A 24,227-nucleotide genomic window follows, 5' to 3' on the forward strand; every position below is an offset into this window, starting at 1 on the left:
CCAATTTCACGTGAATATAAATATTATCGAAAACAGATAAGAAACGAAGAAGATATGCACGTTTGAAGTTGGGATAAAAATGCCCAAAGCTGGAATGGAATCAGTAACATATTTTACTGATTCCCAGAACTCACGACGTGACTGTATGCTTGTCATGAAGTGACTAATACTCCTCACGACGTGAATGATATCTTGTCATGACGGGAAAACGAAACATATCAAAAGACCAGTTCCAGTTCATTCTCGACATAGCGCACCCAAATACCCCCACACTTGAGCTCAGACGATTTCGACGATGAAGGAGGATCAAGAGGTGATTTTGGGAAATTATGGATTGGATTGAGCATCAAAAATACATGAGGTAATTGATTTCTCCATTTTTTTTAGCTAATTACGACTTAATGATAATTTGATGATTTGAGCAAACTGAGTTAGACTATGTTATAAAAGCTTATTAGTGATGTTAATGAGAGTGCTTTGATGATAATAAAAAGCTTTGTATGTGACCCCATGAACATGATCAATTCCATGAGAATTAGGGTTTGAAACCCTAATTAATGATTTTGAGATATTGATGTTTTAGAGTTATATTATAATGAATTAGGTATTGGGACATGCTTAATTCACCAATTGAATGAGATTTTGAGATATAGAATGAAAGATAGAGTTTTAATCCATTAAGTGGTTATTTTGATTTTAAGAGTAATTAAGCTCATAATAGGCTAATACATATATTAAGATGCTTGTGATTGTGTATTAATAGGCATAAGAGCAAAAGATGGATCAAGATACACTAATTGACAAAAAGAGCCAAAGTGGGATAGTTAGTGTTCACTAACTGATAAGGTGAATTATCACTCTCCCTCTTTCTTTATGATTGTTATGTTTTTGAATATATATATTTTTACATGTATATATGAGAACCTTGAGACACTAAGTGAATGCCATCAAGTTATGAGACATAAATAGATCATGAATATACATAGAAAACATGTATTTAAGCATATATGTATATGATTTGAGTATATGTGTGAGATATACATAGAAAGATGTAGCAGAGAATGTGATGAGCATATTTCCTTGGAGAAACAATATTGATATTCCTTCAAGAACACGAGTATATTTACTTCGGGAATGAGAATGAAATTTAGATTGAGATATAAGTATCTTTCCTTCGGGAATGAGAATGAAATATAAGTATATTTCATCCGGGAATGAGATTGAAATATGAGTATCTTTCCTTCGGGGATGAGATTAAGATATGAGTTTCTTTCCTTCGGGTACGATATCGAGATATGAGTAAGGGTATCTTTCTTTGGGAAATAAGATTAAGATATGAGTACCCTTCCTTCGGGAACGAGATCGAGACATGAGTATATTTCCTGAGATTAAGATATGAGACATGAGATAGAGTCGAGATGAGACATACATAGTATATGACATTAATCACGAGATGATATATATATATATATATATATATATATATATATATATATAGAGAGAGAGAGAGAGAGTATATGATATCCAATTGAGATGATACATGTAGAGTGCATGATTTTGAGTGCGAGATGGATATATATATATATATATATATATATATATATATATATATATATATATATATATAAAGTATACAATACCGAGTATGAGATGAGTTTTATGGAGTATACGAGATTGAGTATGAGACGGGATATATATATATATATATATATATATATATATATATATAGTATACGAGTTCTAGTTGAGATGAGACATATAAAGTGTATGATATTGAGTATGAGATGCATACATAGAGTATACGAGACTGAGCATGAGATGAGATGATATATATATATATATATATATATATATATATATATAGAGAGAGAGAGAGAGAGAAAGAAAGAAAGAGAATACAAGACCGAGTATGAAATGAGATATACTATATAAGATATATACAGTATATGGGATTAAATAGAGATATACATAGTGAATGAGACTTAACAGATATGAGATATAATAGAGTACATTAGTTTGAGTATTGATGAGATTGAACAGAGTATGAAAGATAGAGTTAAGATATACACAAAGTATGAGATGAGTTGGAGGAATAACTATAAGGATGAGTATTAATCATAATAAGGAAAGTGATAAAAGATAGGAGAATAACACACCAGACCTAGTGTCTGATGTAGTGCAGATTTTATGTTTTGCAGGTACGAGTGTCAGCAGCCATGGTACTAGAAGAGAAGACAGTAACACATGATCAAGATTTAAATAGTAGGATACTATTTTGTATTCTTCTTTTATATAGAGATAGATTTATAATGTGCTCAACTGATTTAAGATGAGATGTAAAAAGTTATAAATTTTGAGTAAATTTTCCATAATTGTAAATTAAATTTTGATAACTCTTACAGATTAGATGTTAGAGATCAAGGGTGTTACAAATTCGATATGAGATATAATAGAGTACATTAGTTTGAGTATAGATGAGATTGAACAGAGTATGAAAGATAGAGTTAAGATATACACAAAGTATGAGATGAGCTGTAGGAATAACTATGAGGGTGAGTATTAATCATAATAAGGAAAGTGATAAAAGATAGGAGAATAACACACCAGACCTAGTGTCTGATGTAGTGCAGATTTTATGTTTTGCAGGTACGAGTGTCAGCAGCCATGGTACTAGAAGAGAAGACAGTAGCACATGATCAAGATTTAAATAGTAGGATACTATTTTGTATTCTTCTTTTATATAAAGATAAATTTATAATGTGCTCAACTGATTTAAACTGGGATTTAAAAAGTTATAAATTTTGAGTATATTTTCTGTAATTGTAAATTAAATTTTGATAACCCTTACAGAATAGATGTTAGAGATCGAGGGTGTTACAAATTTGATCATATAAGTACCTGAACTAGACTCGGTCGCTTGAACCTTACCATTCTTGAGATCCTTCAAGTGCTTGTGGTAGCTCCGTTTCCAATGCCCCTTGACACCATAATAGAAACACAATGCTTCTTTAGGATTGCTCACAAGTGGATATGTCCAATCTCCTTAAGCGTTAATCCCACTTTGGAAATGTAAAGCCACTGCTTTCCTTTTCCACTTAGGATTTGAATTCTTTATCTTGTGTCCACTGACACTTTAGATGGTAAGGAATGGATTTATTGGCACACCATGAACTTTCTTTATGTTTGATTCAACATCTGGAGGAGACTGTTGAGCTCTATCAATGTCTTGTCCATACTATTTAAATAACAACTTATGATAAAATTATCATATGAACTTGGAAGAGAACAAACACGAAATCCACTGTGAGGTTCTTGTCAAAGACAACATCGGGGATCTCGAGTCTGTTAATCTAGCTCTTCATCAGTTGAACATGAGTACACACATAACCAACTTTTTTTAGTTTTCATGATGTTATGGATTTGGCGACTTCGAATTGTTCTTGTCTTGATCTTTGGTGAAACATTTTAGCCAATTGCAAGTTCATTTCATACCCCCAAGTGTTTTCAAATATCTTTTAGAGATCTGAGGACATGACGACTTTCATAATGCGAGAGACCTTATTTGATTCATCAACATGTTTGACATGGTTGGCCTTTTCTTCATCAATTGAGTGATCATCGATTTCATGAATTGGATCATCAAGCACGTATTCATGATTATCATACCGTAAAGAGCTCCTCATATTTCTCATCCAATCGAGATAATTATCCCCACCAGTGAGTTTCTCTCTTTGGAAAGCAGAAATAAGTGAGAAGTTTTAGTTGATGGGAGGAGGAGGAGGAGGGATATGAAGTCCATCATAACCCGACATCTATAATATATATATATATATATATATATATATATATATATATATATATATATATATATGTATACTCTTAATTTGAAATATATAACTTCTCTCTCTTAGGTTATGGAATTTTTGAAATACCCTTCCAAAACGGTTTTTGTTTATTTTGCTTCTTGGAGTCTTGGGTCTGACTACATTAAAGGCATTAACGGTTAGGTCCTTCATCATTCGTAAGAGTTGACAATTACATGGTCTCAATCAAAAGATCAAGAGGTTAGTGCTTTTATATCCTTCTTTAGTTAAATTTAATGTAGGTGGCTCTAATTAGTAAAACGTAGGTCCTAAGATACACGTACACATAGGGATTTAGCCGTTTATTCCACTGCACTAATCTTGTGTGTATTTTCTTCATGAAAATGCAAGGTTTTATGCCTAATTCCAATTCCCAAAAAAAATCTCTAATTATCCTAATTGTATACAAACACTTATCACTTATCCAATCTATCTTAACTCATTCATATCTCAATGATTTAAGTAACTTAACAACTTGGAATTTTGATTGAACTTACACCAAGCATCAAACCTTCGAGTTAAGTATAAATTCTCATTTGACTTAAAGAATCATTCACCTAGTTTCTAAGTGACTTCCATTGAATCAACGATGTTCAAATCAAGTTGCAAAATCATATATATATATATATATATATATATATATATATATATATAATGATTTGTAGTTTAAGCGAGATAATATAACCATTTGACTACTCAAAACTCTTTTAACTTCTATGCACTTCATTTTGACTTGATGAATTAACTTCATGATGTTTAAAAGGGTTGTAAGAGCTTAAATGATAGATCAATTACAAGTGAAGCTGAAATTATCATTGAAACACCAAGTCTAAGCAAAATCTCCCAAAACACATCCATAAGTTCAATTCCAAGTCACTAATGGATTCCTTGACTTTAAGTTTTGTTTAGAAACATCATTTATGTACAAATCAATGTTTTATTTCATAAAACTATGCTCAAATCCAAAATCAATTATTGATGAAGTTTTGAAGCTTTAAACAAATCATCATAACTCAATTTTAAGCCTTGAATGAGAAAAGTAGGAGTATACTAGTGATATGCTAACTAAAACTCATCTGAATAATTACTAAAACAATCCTAATAAAGTGGTTTTCGTATTTAGGGGTTTTCACCCAAACCCTAGATCGATTGTGGAGAAGATGAAGAGAAATTATACCTTCCAATGCCTTTCTAGTGAAATCAATGCTTCTCCACTTTAGTTGCTCTTTAATTGTACCTCTAGATGTGATAAATAAAAAAAAAAGTATAAATATATATAATTTTACTATGTTATTAAAATAATATGATGAGTGATTAATTATGAGTAATTGAGTTTAATTAATAATAATAATAATGAGGCTTAATCATAAAACCCGTCACCTTCAATAGAAGAAATAAATTCGAGCATTTGAAGGGTTTATAACGTCCAAGGCCTTAGGCATTATAAAGAGCTTGAGAAATCGAGCTGAAACCCCATTGGAATTGCAAGAAATGATTGAGATTCAAGTGAGAAATCAGAGATAGAAGGTTTTGAAGAGTTTTGGGGTTCTCTAGAAATTAAGGTATCTTTGTTCGATTAAAGCTTGATATAGTTGTTTAGATGAATTCAGATACATGCAAAACATATTTTGGTTCAATCTCTTGTTTCAATTCGACCTAAGCAGTAGTAATTTGACATTGATTATTAGGGAACGATTTTCCAATATTAGTTTGAATCCATATTGTTTTGAGCATGATTTTGATACTTGTTTATGGATAATTGATTAGTAAAAGGTGGAGATATATGGTGGTATTTTTATAAAATTAATTGATATTATATTTAGTGAAATCGAAGCTTCAGTACGTTTAAGAAGAAGAAAGTGATTTCGGACGGCATGTATATTTTATTTGTTATACTTTAAAAAGAATTTATATTTTTACAAAGATTAATTTAATTGGTCAACTTGAGAAGAAGTGGATGGTGAAAGTACGAGACCCACTGTAACAATTTTGCCTCCAACTATTTATTATTTTCATTTTTTTGAAAGTAAAGTTTTAGTCCACGAATTTTCAGTTTTATTTATTTCAGTACATATTCAAGGAAAATAAAATATTTCAGTTTTAGCCCTTGAACTCTATTAATTTGGTATTTTTCAAAAAGTTGTAGAGAGTATTAAATTTTAGTTTAAACCCTACATTTTTATGTTTTTCGTGTAAACATGTTTTCTTGGAAATTTTATATAACACTTTAAAATATATTTACTTTAGAGTATTATTTTTTAAGAAGAAATATTATTTTCAAAAACGTTGTTATAAACATTGTAATTAATGTAAATTGATATTTATTCGTCGAATGAGACATATGGATGGTTGAACCGAAATAAACACATAGTATAATAATTTTCTAGGATCATTGCCTTAGAAAAAACTTTGTTGGTGGAATATAGGGTCCGTGTAGCGCAACAAGATTCGGTTAAGTCTTAACAACTGCAAGGTGAATTTTTTTTTCATGTTTTGTGGTTGCTCGCACATAAATGTTTATCATGTGGTTTATATGCGTTTTTTCATTATTTATTAACAGTATGTTTTATGATAAGTATGGTTGTGTGCAAATGTTATTTTAAGTTGTTTATCTATTGTGCGTTTTTTTTGGGTGACATGTTTAGTGAAAACGGGTGGGTGTTTAATCGTCGTGAGCATGACGGATGTGTGTGATCGGCAGGGATGAGAATTGAGAATTATACTTATTTCCCTGGATATTTAAAATACTTGAGTACAATGGATGATAAATTGTCTCAAGGTGAAGGGAAATGAACCTTCCACTATTTCTCTGGATAATTAATCGTTCCCCTAAATTATGTCGTCGAGTAATATGTTTTGTTATATGATTTATTGAACATATATGATAAAACTATTTTTTTTAAGTGATGGACATGTATGTGCAACACGAAATCACTAGGCCCTAGGCTTACCCATTTAGAAACTTTAAATGTGCACCACCCATGAAACTATTTAGCAAGTGGAAGTAGGAAGGCCAAGGAGAAGGATTTATCAACAAGACAACAAAGGAGTTCCGCAAAGAGGTAACTCCCGAAGTTGTTCAAGAAGATTTTATTTTATTTTATTTTGCTTCCGTAGTAATTTAGTATGAGTAAGTTCAGAATTGATCTTGGGAGATGTTGGAACGATTATTTTGCATTTAATGGATATTTGAAAATTGGGGTGTTACACTATATTTCCTCTCAAGCTCTTATATTCACCATGAATTACTTTCAATATCTCTAGACCATGATTTTAATTCATATGGGGGAGAGAAGGGATGACTAGCTTTTCACTTATGCATTTGGTCAATTAATGTCCACAACTCTTCATTTCCTTACTTTGGCCACTAATAGATCATAATTAACTAGCCACTCTTGAATTTACTTATCTATTTGACTAGTACCACTCCGAAAATGTACTCCCTCTGTCTATATTTATTGTCTACTTTTGACTTTTAAAGTCTCTATTCTTCAACTTTGATCTTAAATATTTTTATTTTTAATATATAATATTTGATGAAAAATATATGAATGGATTGTGTTTTAAATGTGTTTTCATTGTCACAAGTTTCATCAAGTAATATATAACACAAATAAAAATATTTAAGCTTAAAACTGAAAAATAAAGACTTCAAAAGTAAAAAATAGACAATAAATATGGGACGGAGAGAGTATCTAACTATTTGGTCCCACTAAGGTTATTTATATTAAGCCTTGGTTAAATACCAGGTTTTTTCCTAATTTGCAAGATTAACCCTAATTTAACATGTTTTAGCCAATTTTCCATATATTCTAAATTAATTATATAATCTATTTCCCAAATTGATAAAACATATTATTTATCATCTTTTCATTTAATTATCTTATTTTAATTTATAATTTATTATTATTATTTTTTTAATTTTAAACTATACTAAAAAACACAAAACATCTAGGCCTATAATGATGATGTTACACCCTGTATGTAGCGTAAGATGCTTTTGTGAGTCTTGTAGTGTGGATCTCAAGGATCATGTATGCAAAGAAGAAGCAAATGTTACAGGTGTGAATGCATGTGTTGAGGCTTTTGGCACTAGTAGGCATAGAAGTGGGATGACATCAACATAAAATATATCGAAGTGATGTGAGAGTCTCAGAATTGGATGAAAGTCACTTAAGTTAACTGAAACGGGCCAATTAACAAAACTCATAGCTTGGCCATAGCGTATGACGTTTTTCGGGCATTCATGATTGTTTAGGGGCTTAAAACTTTGTTTTTTTTACTTTTGGAAAGTCTATTTTCCAAGGATTAAGGAGTGAAGCTTATATTCTTATCCGTAAAAGTATCTAGTTTTCTTTCTTTTAGACAAATTTTGTTTATGAATTAAGAATTAGTTTAGATTATTATCTTTTGCTTTTTATGTTTATGTTGGTTGTATTTGACCATTCAATCCGAGCATTTGGGCATCATTTAGTATCACATTTAATGAAGAATGATTGTTTGCCTCAAAATCATCACCAATAAGCTTTCTTAGAATATCACAATATGTCCCAAAAACCATCTTGATCAACAAAGTCATCCACAAGTTTGATCGGCTTAAGATGTAGTGCGATGTGGTAGAAAATGAAGAATATGACGTTGCTCGATTCTTAGGGGGTGCTAAAACTAGATATCTCAAATATGGTGAATCTTCATCCCTATTGGACATATTTAGATGTGTGCTTGCTAGACCTAGAAGTGGAGCTAAAATTTAACTATAAGGCTTAAACATGTAGCAAATTTGGTCGTGTAAATAGGACCACAATCCCAACTAGGCCTAAGGTTCATGTCCCAAAACCCTACCCCTACACTTAATGTCATAAAAATCTACAATAAACGACCCCCATAAAGTTAAAAATCAAAGGTATATGCCAGATATCTTGTGACTATTTGAACCATCAATTGATGACTTTAAGAAAAGAAAAGTAGTTCCAAAGTATGATATTAATGGGAACGAGATTTTTCATATGAGGAATTTAAATTAGTTAAATTTGATCATAGAGAATTGTTAGTAATCCAACGATCCGCCTTATCCACATTTATGAATCACATGGCACCAAACATTTTTCCAAGCCTAGACTTCCCTCCTAGAAGTGATGAAAACATCGGACACCATATTGTATTTGTCACAAAGATCTTGAAGTTCTCTAACCCCCATACATGGAGAGAAATTCCTTAGAAAAAGGTATGAGAAACTAGTTGTAATTATATATAATTAGACGAATTTCGGCGCGTTGCGCAGTACACGTTAAAAATATATTGTTAAAATATTGGAAAACATATGTTTAAAATGGTTATGTTATTGACATTAACTTTGAGATGATATTTTTACACTATATATATATATATATATATATATATATATATATATATATATATATATATAATCTCAATTATTTTGAACAATAATATTCATTGATATCAACTCACCTTCCTCATTAATAGAATGAAATATAAATATCTATTTAGTATTATTTTTAACAATTATTATGACTGATTAAATACATTTTTACTTATGCGACCATTTTCTAATTTCAATAATAATATTCATTTAAAATACAGTTTATTTGTAGCTAAATGTAATTTATAATTTGATGTTATTATCATTTAAAATTATTATTCATTAATTTTAAACCACTTATTATTAATAATAAGTTTAAGAATACTTTTAAGAAACACTTAATATTATTATTAAAATGTAAAACATATATTAAATAATTAAGTGATAAGATAGACAATTTGCATTTCAAAAGAGACTTGCATGGATAATATGACATATCTATGATTTTTATAATTTGATTTTATTATTTATAATTATTGTTCATTAATTTTAAAACCGCTTATTATTATTAATAAACGAAAGAAACTTTTAAAAAACACTTATTATTATAATTGAAATTTTAAACATATACTAAATTATAAAGTGATAATATAGACAATTTGCATTTTAAAAGAAACTTGCATGGATAATATGGATAATATGACATATCCATGATTTTTAATTAATTATTGTTTTGAAGCAACACGAACATAAAAACATGTATACAATAGTTAATTAAATATTATATATATATATATATATATATATATATATATATATATATATATCACCTCCCATAATATATGATCGATAACATAAATCTAATCTAATTTATATTAAAATTTCAACCAAAACATACAATGATATTTTTAAAAGAATACTTAAACCAAGAAAATATAAAAACGAATTAGTATATAACAAACTTATAAAGTAAAAACTTTAACATAATAACATGGTTCGAAAAATGGTCAAAAACCCTCAAACCAACATAAAAACTTTTAAACTTGTTTTCTTTGTGAATTTTGTATGTAATTTGTATTTGTATGTCTATTCAAATAGATTGGTCTTTTTATAGTAGACTATCGATTAATTGTTTAATAAATATATTATATAAGTTATAAAATCTTTGAATTGTTAATCATTATTAAAAGACTTTTAAGTTGTAATCATTAAAATAATAAGTTTTAAATGCATGACGTGTTTGCAAATTTTTGTAGAGATTTCAAATGAATGAGATTTAAAGAAAAATATTTCATTTATAAGTATAGTATGATGATTATAGGGTTACACTGAGTCATAAATGATCCTAGACGATATAAAAAACGTTTCCCCCAATATTATGACCTCCTTTCTCCTATAGAAAGAAATCAATTCCCCCTTGATATCTCTATAACCCGAAAAACCTTTGTCCGCCATCCTAACAAATTAAGTCACGCAAGAATCCAACAATAAAATCCGTACACCCAAAATAAAGTTACCTGATCACGAAACAAAGTTATATCGTAGTACCAGGAAGACAAAAATAACTTCTAAACAATAAATAAACATAAGTAATAAAACATCTATAAGCTAAATTGAAGTACTCGTGTTTATTAAACTGCAAAAAACGTCTACACTGCATCAAATTTCAACGCATATCCATAATGATTAAGAATTTTCACGATGGTTTATATATGTAATTTCTGAAAAACTCAAACTATATATAAAGCACGGTTTGCAATTTTGATTCTAAATCATACTATACCGAACCCTGTAATTACTAGTACTGAAAAATATTAAACATATAATATATGACGTGATTTGCACGACCATGCAGTTGGTAACGACAATTCCCATATTTTATGGTCATTATTAACTTTTAGTTAAAGGGTAGTAGGTGAAATCACACACAATATGAACATTTTTTTATTTAAACTATTTTTATAATATAGAATTATGGTGTGAATGGTGGAAGCGTACAAACTATTATTTAATTAAAGAGTTGTTATGCATGTGAAATTAGTTTTACTTCAAAGAATAATCTAAATGGTCAAACACCATGACTTCAAATTAAAACAAATTCTTTACATGCTCAATTATTATTGGACGAAAGGAATATTTTTCATTGTACACGTGAGTGCATGTGATGTGGCCTAACGATTAAAAATAAACGAAGTGACCAAAAAGGAATAAGCGGGCAATGTTTTTGAAATTACAGGCACCAAACAATCAAGCATAGCATTTTTCATAGTTGTTATGACCATGCATGCTGACTTTTGGAAAAACACAGGAAACAACTGTGAAATTTTGTCTAAAATGAATAATAAGATCATAATGAGTGATTTATTCTAATAAGTTCATAACCATAAATAATATACATTATAGTAAAAGTCATTGATGACTCATCAACAAGAACATAAGGTACAAATTCGAACCTTGAAATTCCAATGAAAGCATTTAAAGAATTCAAAAAGGATGAAAAAAAAACGAAAAAGAAAAAGGTTTCAAACACAATATTGCAAACAAATACTCTCATTTACTTCTAAGAGATTGGAAGAGGAACACCATCCCAACCTTGAACACACTCCAACAATGGATCAATGAGTTGGCCTTTGCACATTGCCGTGAACACCTTATCGAATTCCTCCCCTGGTGACGTCACCTTCTCACCTGTTAAGAACCCACTTCCGAGCTCTTCCCTTACAAACCTATATAATGGGTATGATCTACAAGCCTTGATTCTGTTTGGGATTGTCAATGTATCATCCTCATATGCGATTCTTACACCCTCGACTTCTTTGGGCAAAATGGCTTTCAATTCGTCTTCAAAAGCACTGATCTTTTGGAAGATTGAAGTGCCAGTGTTCTTCTCAGTTTCGCCATTGTTTAAAGCATGGTCTACAAGAACTTGTCGAAGCTTCTGCATCAATGGATAAGTGGCGCTGCAAGGGTCGTCGATGTACGCAAACACGTACTCCCTATCAACTACTCGAAGCAAGTCCTTTTCACAGAATCTTGAGGGGTGGAGCTCGCCGTTGACACCCATGGTTAGGACCTTTTTGGCTACTTGGCTAACTGTGTTCTTCACTGTGGATTTCATGTTCTCTTCCAAATGTCTCAAGTCAATGGATTGGCATAGAGCTACCAAGTATGTAGATGACATGAGCTTCAAGATTTCTACAGCTTCAGCTGTTTTTCTTGCTGAAATCAACCCCAAAGAGTTTACGTCTTGGTTGTGTTGTTCAGCACTTTGGACATGGTTTGTCACCGGATTTGCAAGAAACTGGAGTTCGGAACAGTATGAAGCCATGGCAATTTCTCCACCTTTGAATCCATAATCCAAGCTAGGGTTTCGTCCGCCTGAAAGATTCGAAGGTAACCCATTGTTGTAGAAGTCGTTTACGAGTTCGGAGAATTGAGCAAACATGAGTTTTCCGATGGAGGCAATGGCTAAACGTGTGTTGTCCATGGAAACTCCAATAGGAGTTCCTTGGAAGTTACCACCGTGTAAGGCCTTGTTCCGGGAAACATCGATCAGAGGGTTGTCGTTGACGGAGTTGATCTCTCTCTCGATCATTTTAGTAGATGATCGGATGACCTCGATATGTGGCCCCAACCATTGTGGTGAAGTCCTTAGAGCATATCGATCTTGTTTGGGTTTCTGTAAAGGGTCCATTTCATGGACCTTCTGTGCTGCCTTAACATAATCACTTCCATCTAAAATGTATTCCATTATCGCTGCAGCTTCGATCTGGCCAGGGTGATGCTTCAGTTTGTGTGTCAAGTGATCTGTAAACTCTGGTTTCCCTTGCATAACCTCCGCGAAGATAGCCGACAAAACTTCCGACAACAATGCAAGGACATTAGCTTCGAAGAGGACCATGGAAGCCATGCCAGATCCGACGGCGGTGCCATTAACAAGTGCTAGACCTTCTTTAGGTTGTAGCTCAAAGAACCCACCAGTAACTCCGGCGAGGTTGAAGGCTTTTTCGGCGTTGAGGATTTCACCGTTGGGGCCGACTGCTTTGGAGTTGGGGCGGCCGGTGAGAAGTCCGGCGATGTAAGACAATGGGACAAGGTCGCCGGAGGCGGTGATTGTGCCTCGGAGGGGTAAGCAAGGGGTGACGTTGGTGTTGAGGAACTTAGTTATGGCTTCCAAGATCTCAAAACGGATACCGGAGTAACCCTGGAGGAGGGTGTTGATTCTTACGAGCATGGCGGCTCTGGTTGCTGAATGCGGAAGGGTGTGGCTTGATTCCGTTCCGTTGCCAAAGATTCCGGCGTTTAAGAATCTGAAGATATGAAATTAATATAAGTAATTTAGTAACAAATTAATATATAACACCAAATTAGGAGTTTAAGCAGAATAATTACATATCGATAATTTGGTAGAAAGTGAAGGAAAATATACTTAAATCCGTTAAACTAGTTATTATAATTCTAAACTTATTTTATATTAACTGTTCTTTTATTTTATTTTTACTACAACCAAACGTACAAATGTATTTTCAACGGTATAAATTAATAGCTTTCATTTATTGGTTAAACATGTCTCTTTTCTTGAAAAGTTAACAACCAAAATTTGATCGTGACACACTGGCCTTTAATGTATATATGTATATTGGTTGCTCGAGCGTCTATTTATTTATAACTTTAAAATATTTATAGCTATCACACACATCCCACCTAACCCCAATTTTTGTTTTTTTGTTTTTTGTTTTATTTATTCGCCAATATTCTTTTTTCCTAACATAAATCCATTGATTTCAAGACACTGCAGATTAATCATTGTGAGATATTTTTGGGGAAAAGTTATTATCAAGTAGTCTAGTAAAATACTAAAAAGAGAAAGCTTTGCAAACCGCTCATATATATAATCCATATATGATATATATAGCCTATATGTCATATATTATAAATATCAAATATTTGAATAATAACTAACAAAATTCTATGTAAAATGTAAAAACTTTGTTAACCTTGGTTTAGAATTAAGTCAGTGATATTTATATAAAAAAATGCCCATAGCATATCATAATTAAGTTTTAAACCCATAAATAATATAATCAACAGACTTAATAAATCGGTAAGATGTTTATGTGGCATACCAATTTCTTTGATATTTTATACAAGTATTAAATTTGTGTTATAAGCTCTTATTATATAGAAAACGAGACATTTTATTTATTTTAAGTTTTAAAATGAAGAATACAGTAATTTTAAGAATAGCATACGTTTTTAAATTAAATTAGACACTACTGCAAAAAAAAATACATATTAAGTTATTACCAATGAATTTGGTTGGAATATATATTAGTTTGAATTTAAAAGTTTAAGATTTTACCTAATGAGCTCCTTCTGAAGAGCACCGCCTTGCTTGGTCCTCCGGTGAGAGGTGGCTCCAAACCCGGTGGTGACTCCATAACTATCAGTCCCTTTGTTCATGCTCTCCATCACCCAATCACTACTCGCTTTCACTCCAGCCCTAGCAGTCTCCGACAGCTCCACCTTCACAGTGGAGCTATCACCGGCAGCAGCAATACCCGCCACCTGAGACACCGTCAACGTCTCTCCTCCGAGCTTCACAACAGGCTTCCTGAACTCCTTCACCATTCTCTTCACCTCATCAAGGTGGCTCCCCTTCAATGCCTCCGCTGCAACTCCCCAGTTCAAGGGATCTTTAATGCAGAACTCGGTCGCCACTCCATTTACATGCCCGTTCTCCATTAATGCAACTGTACTTTGGATCGATCTAGCTACCTCTTGTATAGTGTCTGTTAGTGTTCTTGAGTGTGTGAGTGTCTGTGTATAATGTATATATAGGTGGAGGATGAAAGGATTGAATGGCTAGCAATGTGTTGAGTCATTGGTAGATGAGAGTTGTGGTTTATATAGAAGGAAACTGGTGTGTGCAAATTGTAATGAAAGATGTAAAAGTAGGTAAGCACAATGCAAGGCAAGTGGAGGTGGGTTGGTTGAGGATTAATCATGGTCGTTGATTATTTCTGATGAAGTATCAACGGTTGGGATGTTCACGATGGCGATGTAGGCCTGAAAGGAAAGCAAAGAGAAGTAGTTGGATTTGGCCTGCTCCTATTCAACGGCTGCTAATGTAAACAAGAGTGGTAGTTGGTGGGAGTTTTCTAGCTATTTTCCTACTTTTTTTATTCTTCTATTTAGATATATTCATATTATTAGATGCACCTAAAAATCGTAGGCACTAAAAAGTAAAAACCCAACATCATCTAGGATCAAGTTATTGTCGAACAAATATTCAGAAAATAGGCGATCTTATCTTATAACAAGGCATGAACTTTGAATTCATGTAGTGATTTAAAACAAAAGTAAGGTGCTGTTATATATTTATTTTTTATACTATTTGTTAATGTCATTATTCAACATTAAATATATAAATAATCATACGATTAATATTTCTTGATTAATATATGAACTTTTTTTATATATATATAGTATTGTAGTAAATTTTATTATGAATATTAACCTATGATTATTCATACATTAATCTAATGTGAATATTATATTTTTTATAATTTTATTGCTTAATAATGATACAAAAGAAGTTTATAAAAAATTTATAATAGAATAATAACATAAAGTTACAAATTCAATTATATATATATATATATATATATATATATATATATATATATATATATATATATATATATATATATATATATATATTAATGGTTCTTGCTATCGTAAGGCAAAAGGGGCATGTAAAAGATGGTCTGTTTTCCGGTCATAGTCAAAGCTTTAGTATGTGATTGGTTGGCTGCGACTCCACGTAGGCTAGCTTTTCGTTATGGTGGATGAAATTTCCTTCTTATTTCATTTTTGCGTTGAAAAGTCTCGGTTCTAAGTATCATTTCTTGACAATCTGAAACCTTCAATTATCAAGAGAACATATTTGTCTGTTGATGCAAAATTAACAGATATGAAATTCCAATAAATTTCATGAATGGAAAAGAGATTGATGATAAAATATAGTAAAATAAAAGAATAAATAACAATTCTAGGTTTAGCATGCAATTCCCAGATTGACATTCAAATATAAATAAAAAAACAACTAACAAAAATTATAATAGAGATGGAGTTTTTTTTTTTTTTTTTCTTTAGACGGGTCATTCAACGTACTTTGAAATTGGTTGACTGATATGGTGATGAAAAAGGAGAGAAACTACAAATGTCGCCATGCAACCTACTTTGAAAGTCTTTTCTCCGTTGTCGCCATGCAATTCATTCTTTCGCAACATTTTCTATTTTCGCGTTAATACGTAATTTCATAGAAAATGTTTTTCTTTTTCTAAGTAAATATATGCGGTAATGCACGTTTGTTTGGTATATTTCTGTTGATTAAATATATTCATTTAATTTAATTTCTTTCATCATATGAATAATTACTTTGAATCTGATCCAACTAATTAATTAAATAATATAGATATTTTATTAATATTAATAATTAATTTATGATCAACATACTAATTTTTGCATTACGTATACGTATATTATTAAATACAACGTTAATGGTACGTATTCTATCATGTATATGGTATAAGTGTATGCTTCAAAAGTATATAATTTATAGTACAATATATATATATATATATATATATATATATATATATATATATATATATATATATATATATATATATATATATATATATATATATTATACCATACGATATGATGTAGTTGTTTATTTAATATTTTGTCTAAAAGCATGTTCCAGCTCATTGTATGGAGGAATGAGGATGACAATCCCAACTGGATCTGGAAGTATGAAGAAGAGAACATGCCTAGATCCGTAAACCATTCATATCAACACACAATTGGAATTTGCGATTTGAAAATGTTTTACTTTTGAATCTCGAGTAACTGCAGCAAAAAAAAAATAAAAAAAAAACCCTGAGAATTGAAACTTCCGTAATAATTAACACTACAAGAAATCAAGGTATCGGCAGCGACGTCTTTATCAGCGGCAAGTAATTTCCGTGTTAAAAACGTCAAGAACGCATTGAATAGTCTATCACACTATCATTTAACGAACTAATTTGAATAGTGTAATGTTTGAATATAAAGAAATTGTTTGTTTGTTGTAGTAAAAATTATAAACTGCATCATTTGAGCAACCCATGTAATGGCGGATTCAGGTTCAAAGTAAAGGGGTATCCTAAACAAAAAAAAAAAATCGCGTAATACACAATAAAAAAAATTCCGGAATAAATTACATTATTAAATTTTTTTTAGGAGTATCTCGGGCTACCTCGGGATATATACTAGATCCGCTTATGAACCCATGTCAATATGTCTCAACTCTCAAGGTTCACGTGGAAAATCAATCGCGAAACACTAACACTGTTTTAAATATGCCAAGGTTTGAACCTTAGTTACAAATTTTAAAAAACAAAATTGCACGCATGGTCCCTGTGGTTACTCGACAATAGTCACTTTAGTCCAAAAAAGTTTGGACTAGCATTAGAGGTCCAAACTTTTTATTTTGTTGCGGTTTTTGTCCAAAAAACTTTAAAAATCTTGAAAATGACATTTTTGCAATTCATGTTTATTTTTTCATTTTCTTTTTTATTTCATTTATTGTTATTTAATCAAAATAAAACAGAAAATAAAAAAATATATGCCTACACATAATAACACACCTAAACCCCACCCTACCCACATCTCTCTATAATTTCATAATCTCTCTAATACTTTGTTGGAAACAACACCCACTGTCGGAAACCACCATCACTGCCACCATCACTGTCGGAAATTATCGTCGTCTTTGGAAACCGACATCGCTTCGTCAGAGTTGGTGGGGAGTTGTTCCGGTGGTCGTTCGACGACAAATTGATCCAAAGGACGGACATCTGAACTTCCTCCGAAACATCAGAGAAAACAATGTCAATCTTCGAAATACCTACGCAGATCTGAACTTTCACCTCTACAGACACTACCGACAACTACGTCGTCCTTCATCCACCGACGACAGAAAATCACAGTGGTGGCGGCGACTTCGAGATCTAAAAGTCGACATGAAGATTCGTGCTCTTCTCTCCAGATCTACCTCCGCCTGCCATGGATGTTTTCGATCTAAACAAGTTGCCTCCAGTGATAAACATGTTTGAGCCCTTCGAATGGCAACAAACCGATTGGCCGATCCCTTGATTTTCCGACAACATATAGGTGGTCTGAGCCCTTTCGTTGGAGGTGATGGTTCATAGCAGACGGTAGCGTCATTTTGATGTAGATCTGAAGCATTTTGGCGACGTTGTAACTCGAGGGCCGTAGATATGTGTAGGGTTTTCACAAAGACTACAAGAGAGGTAGATCTGAATAGGGTTTTCACGAAGCTAGGCGGTGACGAAACCCTAATTTAGTCGAAGAAGAAGAACGATGGTGGCGGTGGGGAGCTGGAGCTCTAGAGACGTTGGTTATTGTTTGTACGAAGAACAATGAAGACGATGTAACCTCGATTTGTTTCTATGTGGCTGAAGAGATAGCCGGTAGAGTTTCCGACGAGAATGACATGGCGGCGTGCCGTGTTTTCAGGTAAGAATGGTAGGTGGTCGAGGGTAGAAGCAACTGGTAGTGGTAGTGGTGGTGGTGGTGTTTTCTTTGCGTTAATTTATTTTCAAGTGCAAGATGCCAAAATGGGTATTGTAGAGAGAGATTTTATTTTATTTTTGTTTTATTTTTAATTGTTGTAATAAAATAAAAATGAAAAAGTAAATAATAAGGGGCAAAATCGTTTTTATAAAAAAGTTCAAACCAAATTGGACCAAACTTGCAACAAAATGAAAACTTTGGACCTCTGGTGCCAGTCCAAATTTTTTTTGACCAAAGTGATAATTTTAAGTTAACCATAGAGACCATTCATTCAGTTTAGTCATTATAAAAGTATAAATATTTACAGAAGCATATATATCTATTTTTGAGTAAATTATGTGAATGGTCCTTGTGGTTTGTAGTAATCTGCACACTTGGTCCCTAATTCTTTTTCTTAACGCGGACCGTCCCTATTATATTTTTTGTTATGCGTTTGGTCCTTGACAAATATAAAACATAATAATATTTGTAATGACCCAAAAACCAAGGGTAAAAATTTTATTTTTATTATAGTCAAAACACATATATCTTCTAAATCCAAACATTCCAAAAACATGATTAATTAAAAAAAAAATTATCAGGGTTCGTTCCAAAATCATATATTGCAGAAACACGGGTGTGTGCGTTGCGATCAAGTTGGGCCCTTCCTTTCCAAAACGATGATAACTGAAACCATAAACAAAACTGTAAGCACGAAGCTTAGTGAGTTCCCCAAAGCATACCCCACATAATCACATAAACCATATCAATCGCATAACCATGCATATACACATATAAGGATGTCATGGAAACCTTCCAAGGTCTTATACACATAATCACATAAATCATATCAATTACTCAAGTTATGCGTGTAAACATATAGGGAAGTCGTGGAAACCCTCCAAGGTCTTACTTCGGGTGCCATAGGAACCCCCTCATGGTCTTAGCCCACTGTCATGGGAACCCCCACATGCCCTGGAAACCCTCCAAAGTCTTACATTGGGTGCCATAGGAACCCCCTCATGGTTTTAGCCCACTGCCATGGGAACCCCCATATGGCCTTAGCCTGGAGTGCCATAGGAACCCCCATATGGTCTTATATCCAACTGCCTCGGGACCCCCCTCTACCTCGCGGGATCTTCCGTTCATGTATCACAAAGATAACTAGCATACCAAATACCACACAATCAACTAGCATACCACATATAACTAATTGCCAAGGGAACCCCACATGTCCTTAGCTAACCCAAGAAATATCATACAAACTAAACGTAAAAACATACTAGGATGCCATGGAAACCCTCCAAGGTCTTACACCAAATGCCAATGGAACCCCCACGTGGTCTCAACCAAATGTCATGGGAACCCCTGCATGGTCTTCACATAAATACATAATGTATCGATAGCATATCCACAATAATCATCACAACTAGGTAAATGTAGCACCTGGTTCCTGGTATGTAAATCTTATTTGAGTAATTTCCATTTTTTTAGCCTTGGACTCGGCGAGTCATAGGTCCGACTCGCCGAGTAGAGACGGGACCCGGGACATGTTTAAGTTGGCGACTCGGCGAGTCCATATCCTGGACTCGGCGAGTCACCGCTGTTTGATGAAACCCTAAGTTTCAGGGGTTTGCACCCTATTTAAGCCCTCATTTCCGCCCCAAGCAAGCCCCCTTCACCCTCAGGAGCTCTCCATACGTTCTAACCCCTTGTTCTTGTGAGTTTGAGGCCTTTTGTGTGTTTTCTTGAAGATTTTGAGAAGGAAGAGGAGTAGATCAAAAGGAAGGGAAGGAAGTCAAGAATCTTTGTGTTCTCTCAGTAGTTTCTTGGAGGTATAACTTGTTTTCCCTCTGTTTTTATGCTTGTTACTCCATTAAAGTCCTTCTTGAGCCCTTCCCCAAGCTTGCATGTGCAATATAATTCGTAATAAGCTGATTAGCCTCTAGATCTAGGCATGGTTGAGCTCCAGGAGCTCAGATCTACTGCCTTTATTGTAACGCCTGTGTTTCCGGGCTTGCCATTTTTAGCAATGTAATAGTCTAGGTTAACCTTTGTAACCCGTTTTGAAATAATAAGATTGTATTATTTGAGTATTGTGTGTTTTGTGCTTAATTGCTTAATTATGTGGTTTGAATAATTAAGAATAAAAATAAGCGTCAAAATTTAAGTGTAAAATAAACTTAATATCTTTGAATAATGTTGTAGTAGTTGAAATGAGGTTTCCGAATATATATAGAACGCCCAAATCTGACTTCGTATGAGGAAGTTATGATTTATCGAAGTTTCGGCTTAGCGGTGTGCAGCCCGAAATACTCGATTTGAGATCAAGCGGTTTTTAGCTGAAGCAATCTAAACGAGGGTCGAAGGTCTCGTTGTTGGTATCGAAGCGATAAAAAGTTAGGCGAGAACGGACGTCAAACGAAGAAGTTATGAATTTATAACGAAGTTTGTCTGTCGCGACCTATTAAAAATGAATAATAAAAATAAAGTCAAAATTAGCCGACGGAGTCTAAACGAAAGTCGTAGAGCATAGTCTCACCTTTCCGTGGATATAAAGAACGTCGAAAACGGAGTTCGTATGAAGAATTTATGAATTTCCGAAGTTTATTAATCATTTTGTATTTAAATTTAAATCAAAATTCGGAAGCCTTATCCAAAGGCGAGTCATCGATCTGATCCGAGGTACGTGCCGCGTACTCGAGTACGCCCCGCGTACTCCGAAGGTGTCGACATCGCAGCAAGTGGCTTCGGATGACGCATGCGCTTACGAACTTGGAGCAGTACGCCCCGCGTAATTGAGGCTTCCAGCCTCCTATAAATAGGATGCGAGGGTTCCGTGTTCATTTGCTAATTTCCTATCGTTTTTGTGCCGAAGCTCTGCGCGTAAACCCCCGAAGCCATCCCGAAGCCCCGGTAATATTCCCGAGCCCCGAGGCAAGTCCCGAGATCCCGAAGATCCCGAGAAGTGCGGTTCCTGAGCCGAAGCTCTGCCCGCGAGAAGTTCGATTTTTGTAGAGATCTTCCAGATCTGCTGAGAATTACTACTTCTGCAAGTCGTAGTGCTGTCCGATCATCTTCTGATCAAGTGAGTGTATACTACCTTTCATAAACACGATAATAATACAAGTTTGGTTTGAGTGTATTAAGTATATTGTTGTTTATAAGTGTGAGTGTGTAGTTACCTTCTTCCAAATACAATAATATGAAGTATTTTAAATAAAATACGTGCTATGTGTATATATTTGGTTGTGTTATGTGTGAATGTGTATTCACTCTCTTCTATCTCATAGATATGATTTATTCTCTATGAGATATGTGCTATGTGTGTGTGTGCCTCATCTGTTATGTGGATTATGTGTTGATTAAAGCATGCTATACAGGTTTTCAAAACTATGTATAAAAATGTATATTTTATCTACTAATATGTTGGGTAGAACATGGGTAGATAGTTGGTGTGTAATAAACAGATGAGAGGCCTCGTTGTTGTTTGATTGAGTCATCTAGCGGAGTTTAGATGACAACCACTGGCTATTCTAGACAGTCTTGTGGAAACATTAGCAGGTTCGCCACCTGTAGGTGTTAATGAACTCGGGTGTTCATTCGCTGTACTCCATCCCCCTCATGGTTGCCTTATTTGACTTATATTGCTGAGGTACCCCCGAAGCATGTGTTGTCGCCCCGATGAAATATTCTTAGACTAGGTCCCTTATGTTAGTTGTTTTAGGGACATAAAGTGAGAATAACGGGAATGGGTAATTGGGTTATTGTTGGTTGGTGAAAATTAAATATGATTATTTATTGTGGGTTGAAAACCCTATATGCTCACCAGGCTCCCAAGCCTGACCCACTCAGTTTTAATTGTATTACAGGAAGTGGTGCGAGGGCATGAGATGGATGAACCATCAGTTGTTTTGATTACAAGTCTGCATATGTTTATATTTGTTGAATGACTTGTAATGTATTCGTTTATGCTTATTGGTCTGTATCGGAACATGACACCCTGAGTTTTGATTATAATGAAAATACATTTCTTTTATGAAATGCTTTGGTAAACATTGTTTTATCATGTTTTGTTTTTTGGGAACAAATTCCGCAACTCTTTCAAATCAAAAGGATTTACTCTGAAAATATTTTAAAAGCATAAATGAAAATCGGTCATACAACTCGACGAGTCGCAGCATATGTGTTCTTCAGATGAAGATGAACTCGGCGAATAGGATGAAGGACTTGAACCTCAGTTTAGAAGGAGAACTCGTCGAGTCAACGTCTAACTCGACGAGTAGGGACGGGATCCAGGGCAATCGATTGGATAGGGACTCGGCGAGTTGGAGAGCCAACTCGGTGAGTCGGGTCAACTGAAAGTTGACTTTGACTTTGACTTATGACATGATCAGGGGTAAAATGGTCATTTTACCCAAAGGACAGTTAGCAGTGATTGATTGAGTATGTTGTGGGAATTGCAGCCGGAGGATTTCCGGAGCAGCAGCAGCAGCAGCGGGTAGTCAGTTCCCGACCAGATCAGCAGCTACTTCGAGGTGAGTTACCTTCTAGTAGCGGTGGGTCTACGGCCACAATGCCGGCCCACCAGTAGGAGTTGTATGTGGATGATTGTCTCCGTGATATTCATCTAGGGTTACTACTACCTGTGCTATGTTTATGTGCTAGTATGATATGATGCTATGTGTTAGTGGCAGTAGGGGAGATAGTCCCCAAGATAACCGGTCGATAGGGCCGAAGGGGTAGTTATACCCAGCCATGCTAGATAGATTCTGATATTGTGGTACATGTTATGTGGTAGTAGTAGAGGGGAGAAGTAGTCTCCAGTACCCGGTCGAGAGGACCGAAGGGGACGCCAGCACCCAGATATGCTAGGCAGTATTTGGTCGAGAGGACCGAAGGGGGGGCCAGCACCCAGGTATGCTAGGCAATATCCGGTCGAGAGGACCGAAGGGGTAGGTCGGGCACCCAGATATGCCTGACAATATATGTATGTTATATGAATATTATGGTATGTGGTACAGTGGGGGAACTCACTAAGCTTTGTGCTTACGTTTTTCAGTTGTTGTTTCAGGTACCTCTTCAGCCAAGGGGAAGGAGCAGGCGCGGTAGCGGCTCATCACACACACTCTTGTTTCCGCAGTTATGAGTTTATTCTGGGATTGACACTCTGATATTCTGGTTGTTTAAATGTTGTGGATTTCAATTTGGTTTTCGATGTGAAATGGTTTAATCAAACAATGTTTTAATTATTAATGTTTTCTAAGTAATGTTTTATAACGAAATTTTTGGACATGAAAACTGGGTCGTTACAGTAAATGGGCCGGCCTTGGTGCCTTCGACCCATTTGGTATGGTGAGGAGACTCACCTCACACTGCCGAAGTCCTCCTGTAACATCCCGAGTTCAGGAGTGCAA

The 24,227-nt window shown here is 33.9% G+C and overlaps 1 protein-coding gene across 1 annotated transcript; it reads right to left on the bottom strand.

Annotated features, from left to right (window-relative positions):
- Window positions 1-11,525: 11,525 nt before the first annotated feature.
- On the bottom strand, window positions 11,526-15,059 carry LOC145088205 (phenylalanine ammonia-lyase-like). Its single transcript, XM_079026452.1, has 2 exons — window positions 14,546-15,059; window positions 11,526-13,493 (listed from the first exon to the last, which is right to left on the bottom strand). The coding sequence occupies exons 1-2, from the start codon at window positions 14,926-14,928 to the stop codon at window positions 11,744-11,746; spliced, it is 2,133 nt and encodes a 710-aa protein (XP_078882578.1). The 5' UTR covers window positions 14,929-15,059; the 3' UTR covers window positions 11,526-11,743.
- Between the last annotated feature and the right edge of the window lie 9,168 nt (window positions 15,060-24,227).

This window comes from Lactuca serriola, chromosome 2 (assembly GCF_051521515.1).
Source record: "Lactuca serriola cultivar US96UC23 chromosome 2, Lser_US96UC23_V15, whole genome shotgun sequence".
Classification (NCBI taxonomy): domain Eukaryota; kingdom Viridiplantae; phylum Streptophyta; class Magnoliopsida; order Asterales; family Asteraceae; genus Lactuca; species Lactuca serriola.

What these genes read in the sequence shown, in the direction of transcription:
- LOC145088205 (XM_079026452.1), bottom strand. Translation starts at nt 14,928, where the DNA reads ATGGAGAACGGGCATGTAAATGGAGTGGCGACCGAGTTCTGCATTAAA. An exon ending in CTTCAGAAGGAGCTCATTAG is followed by an intron (nt 13,494 to 14,545) that starts GTAAAATCTTAA and finishes TCATATCTTCAG; the next exon opens with ATTCTTAAACGCCGGAATCT.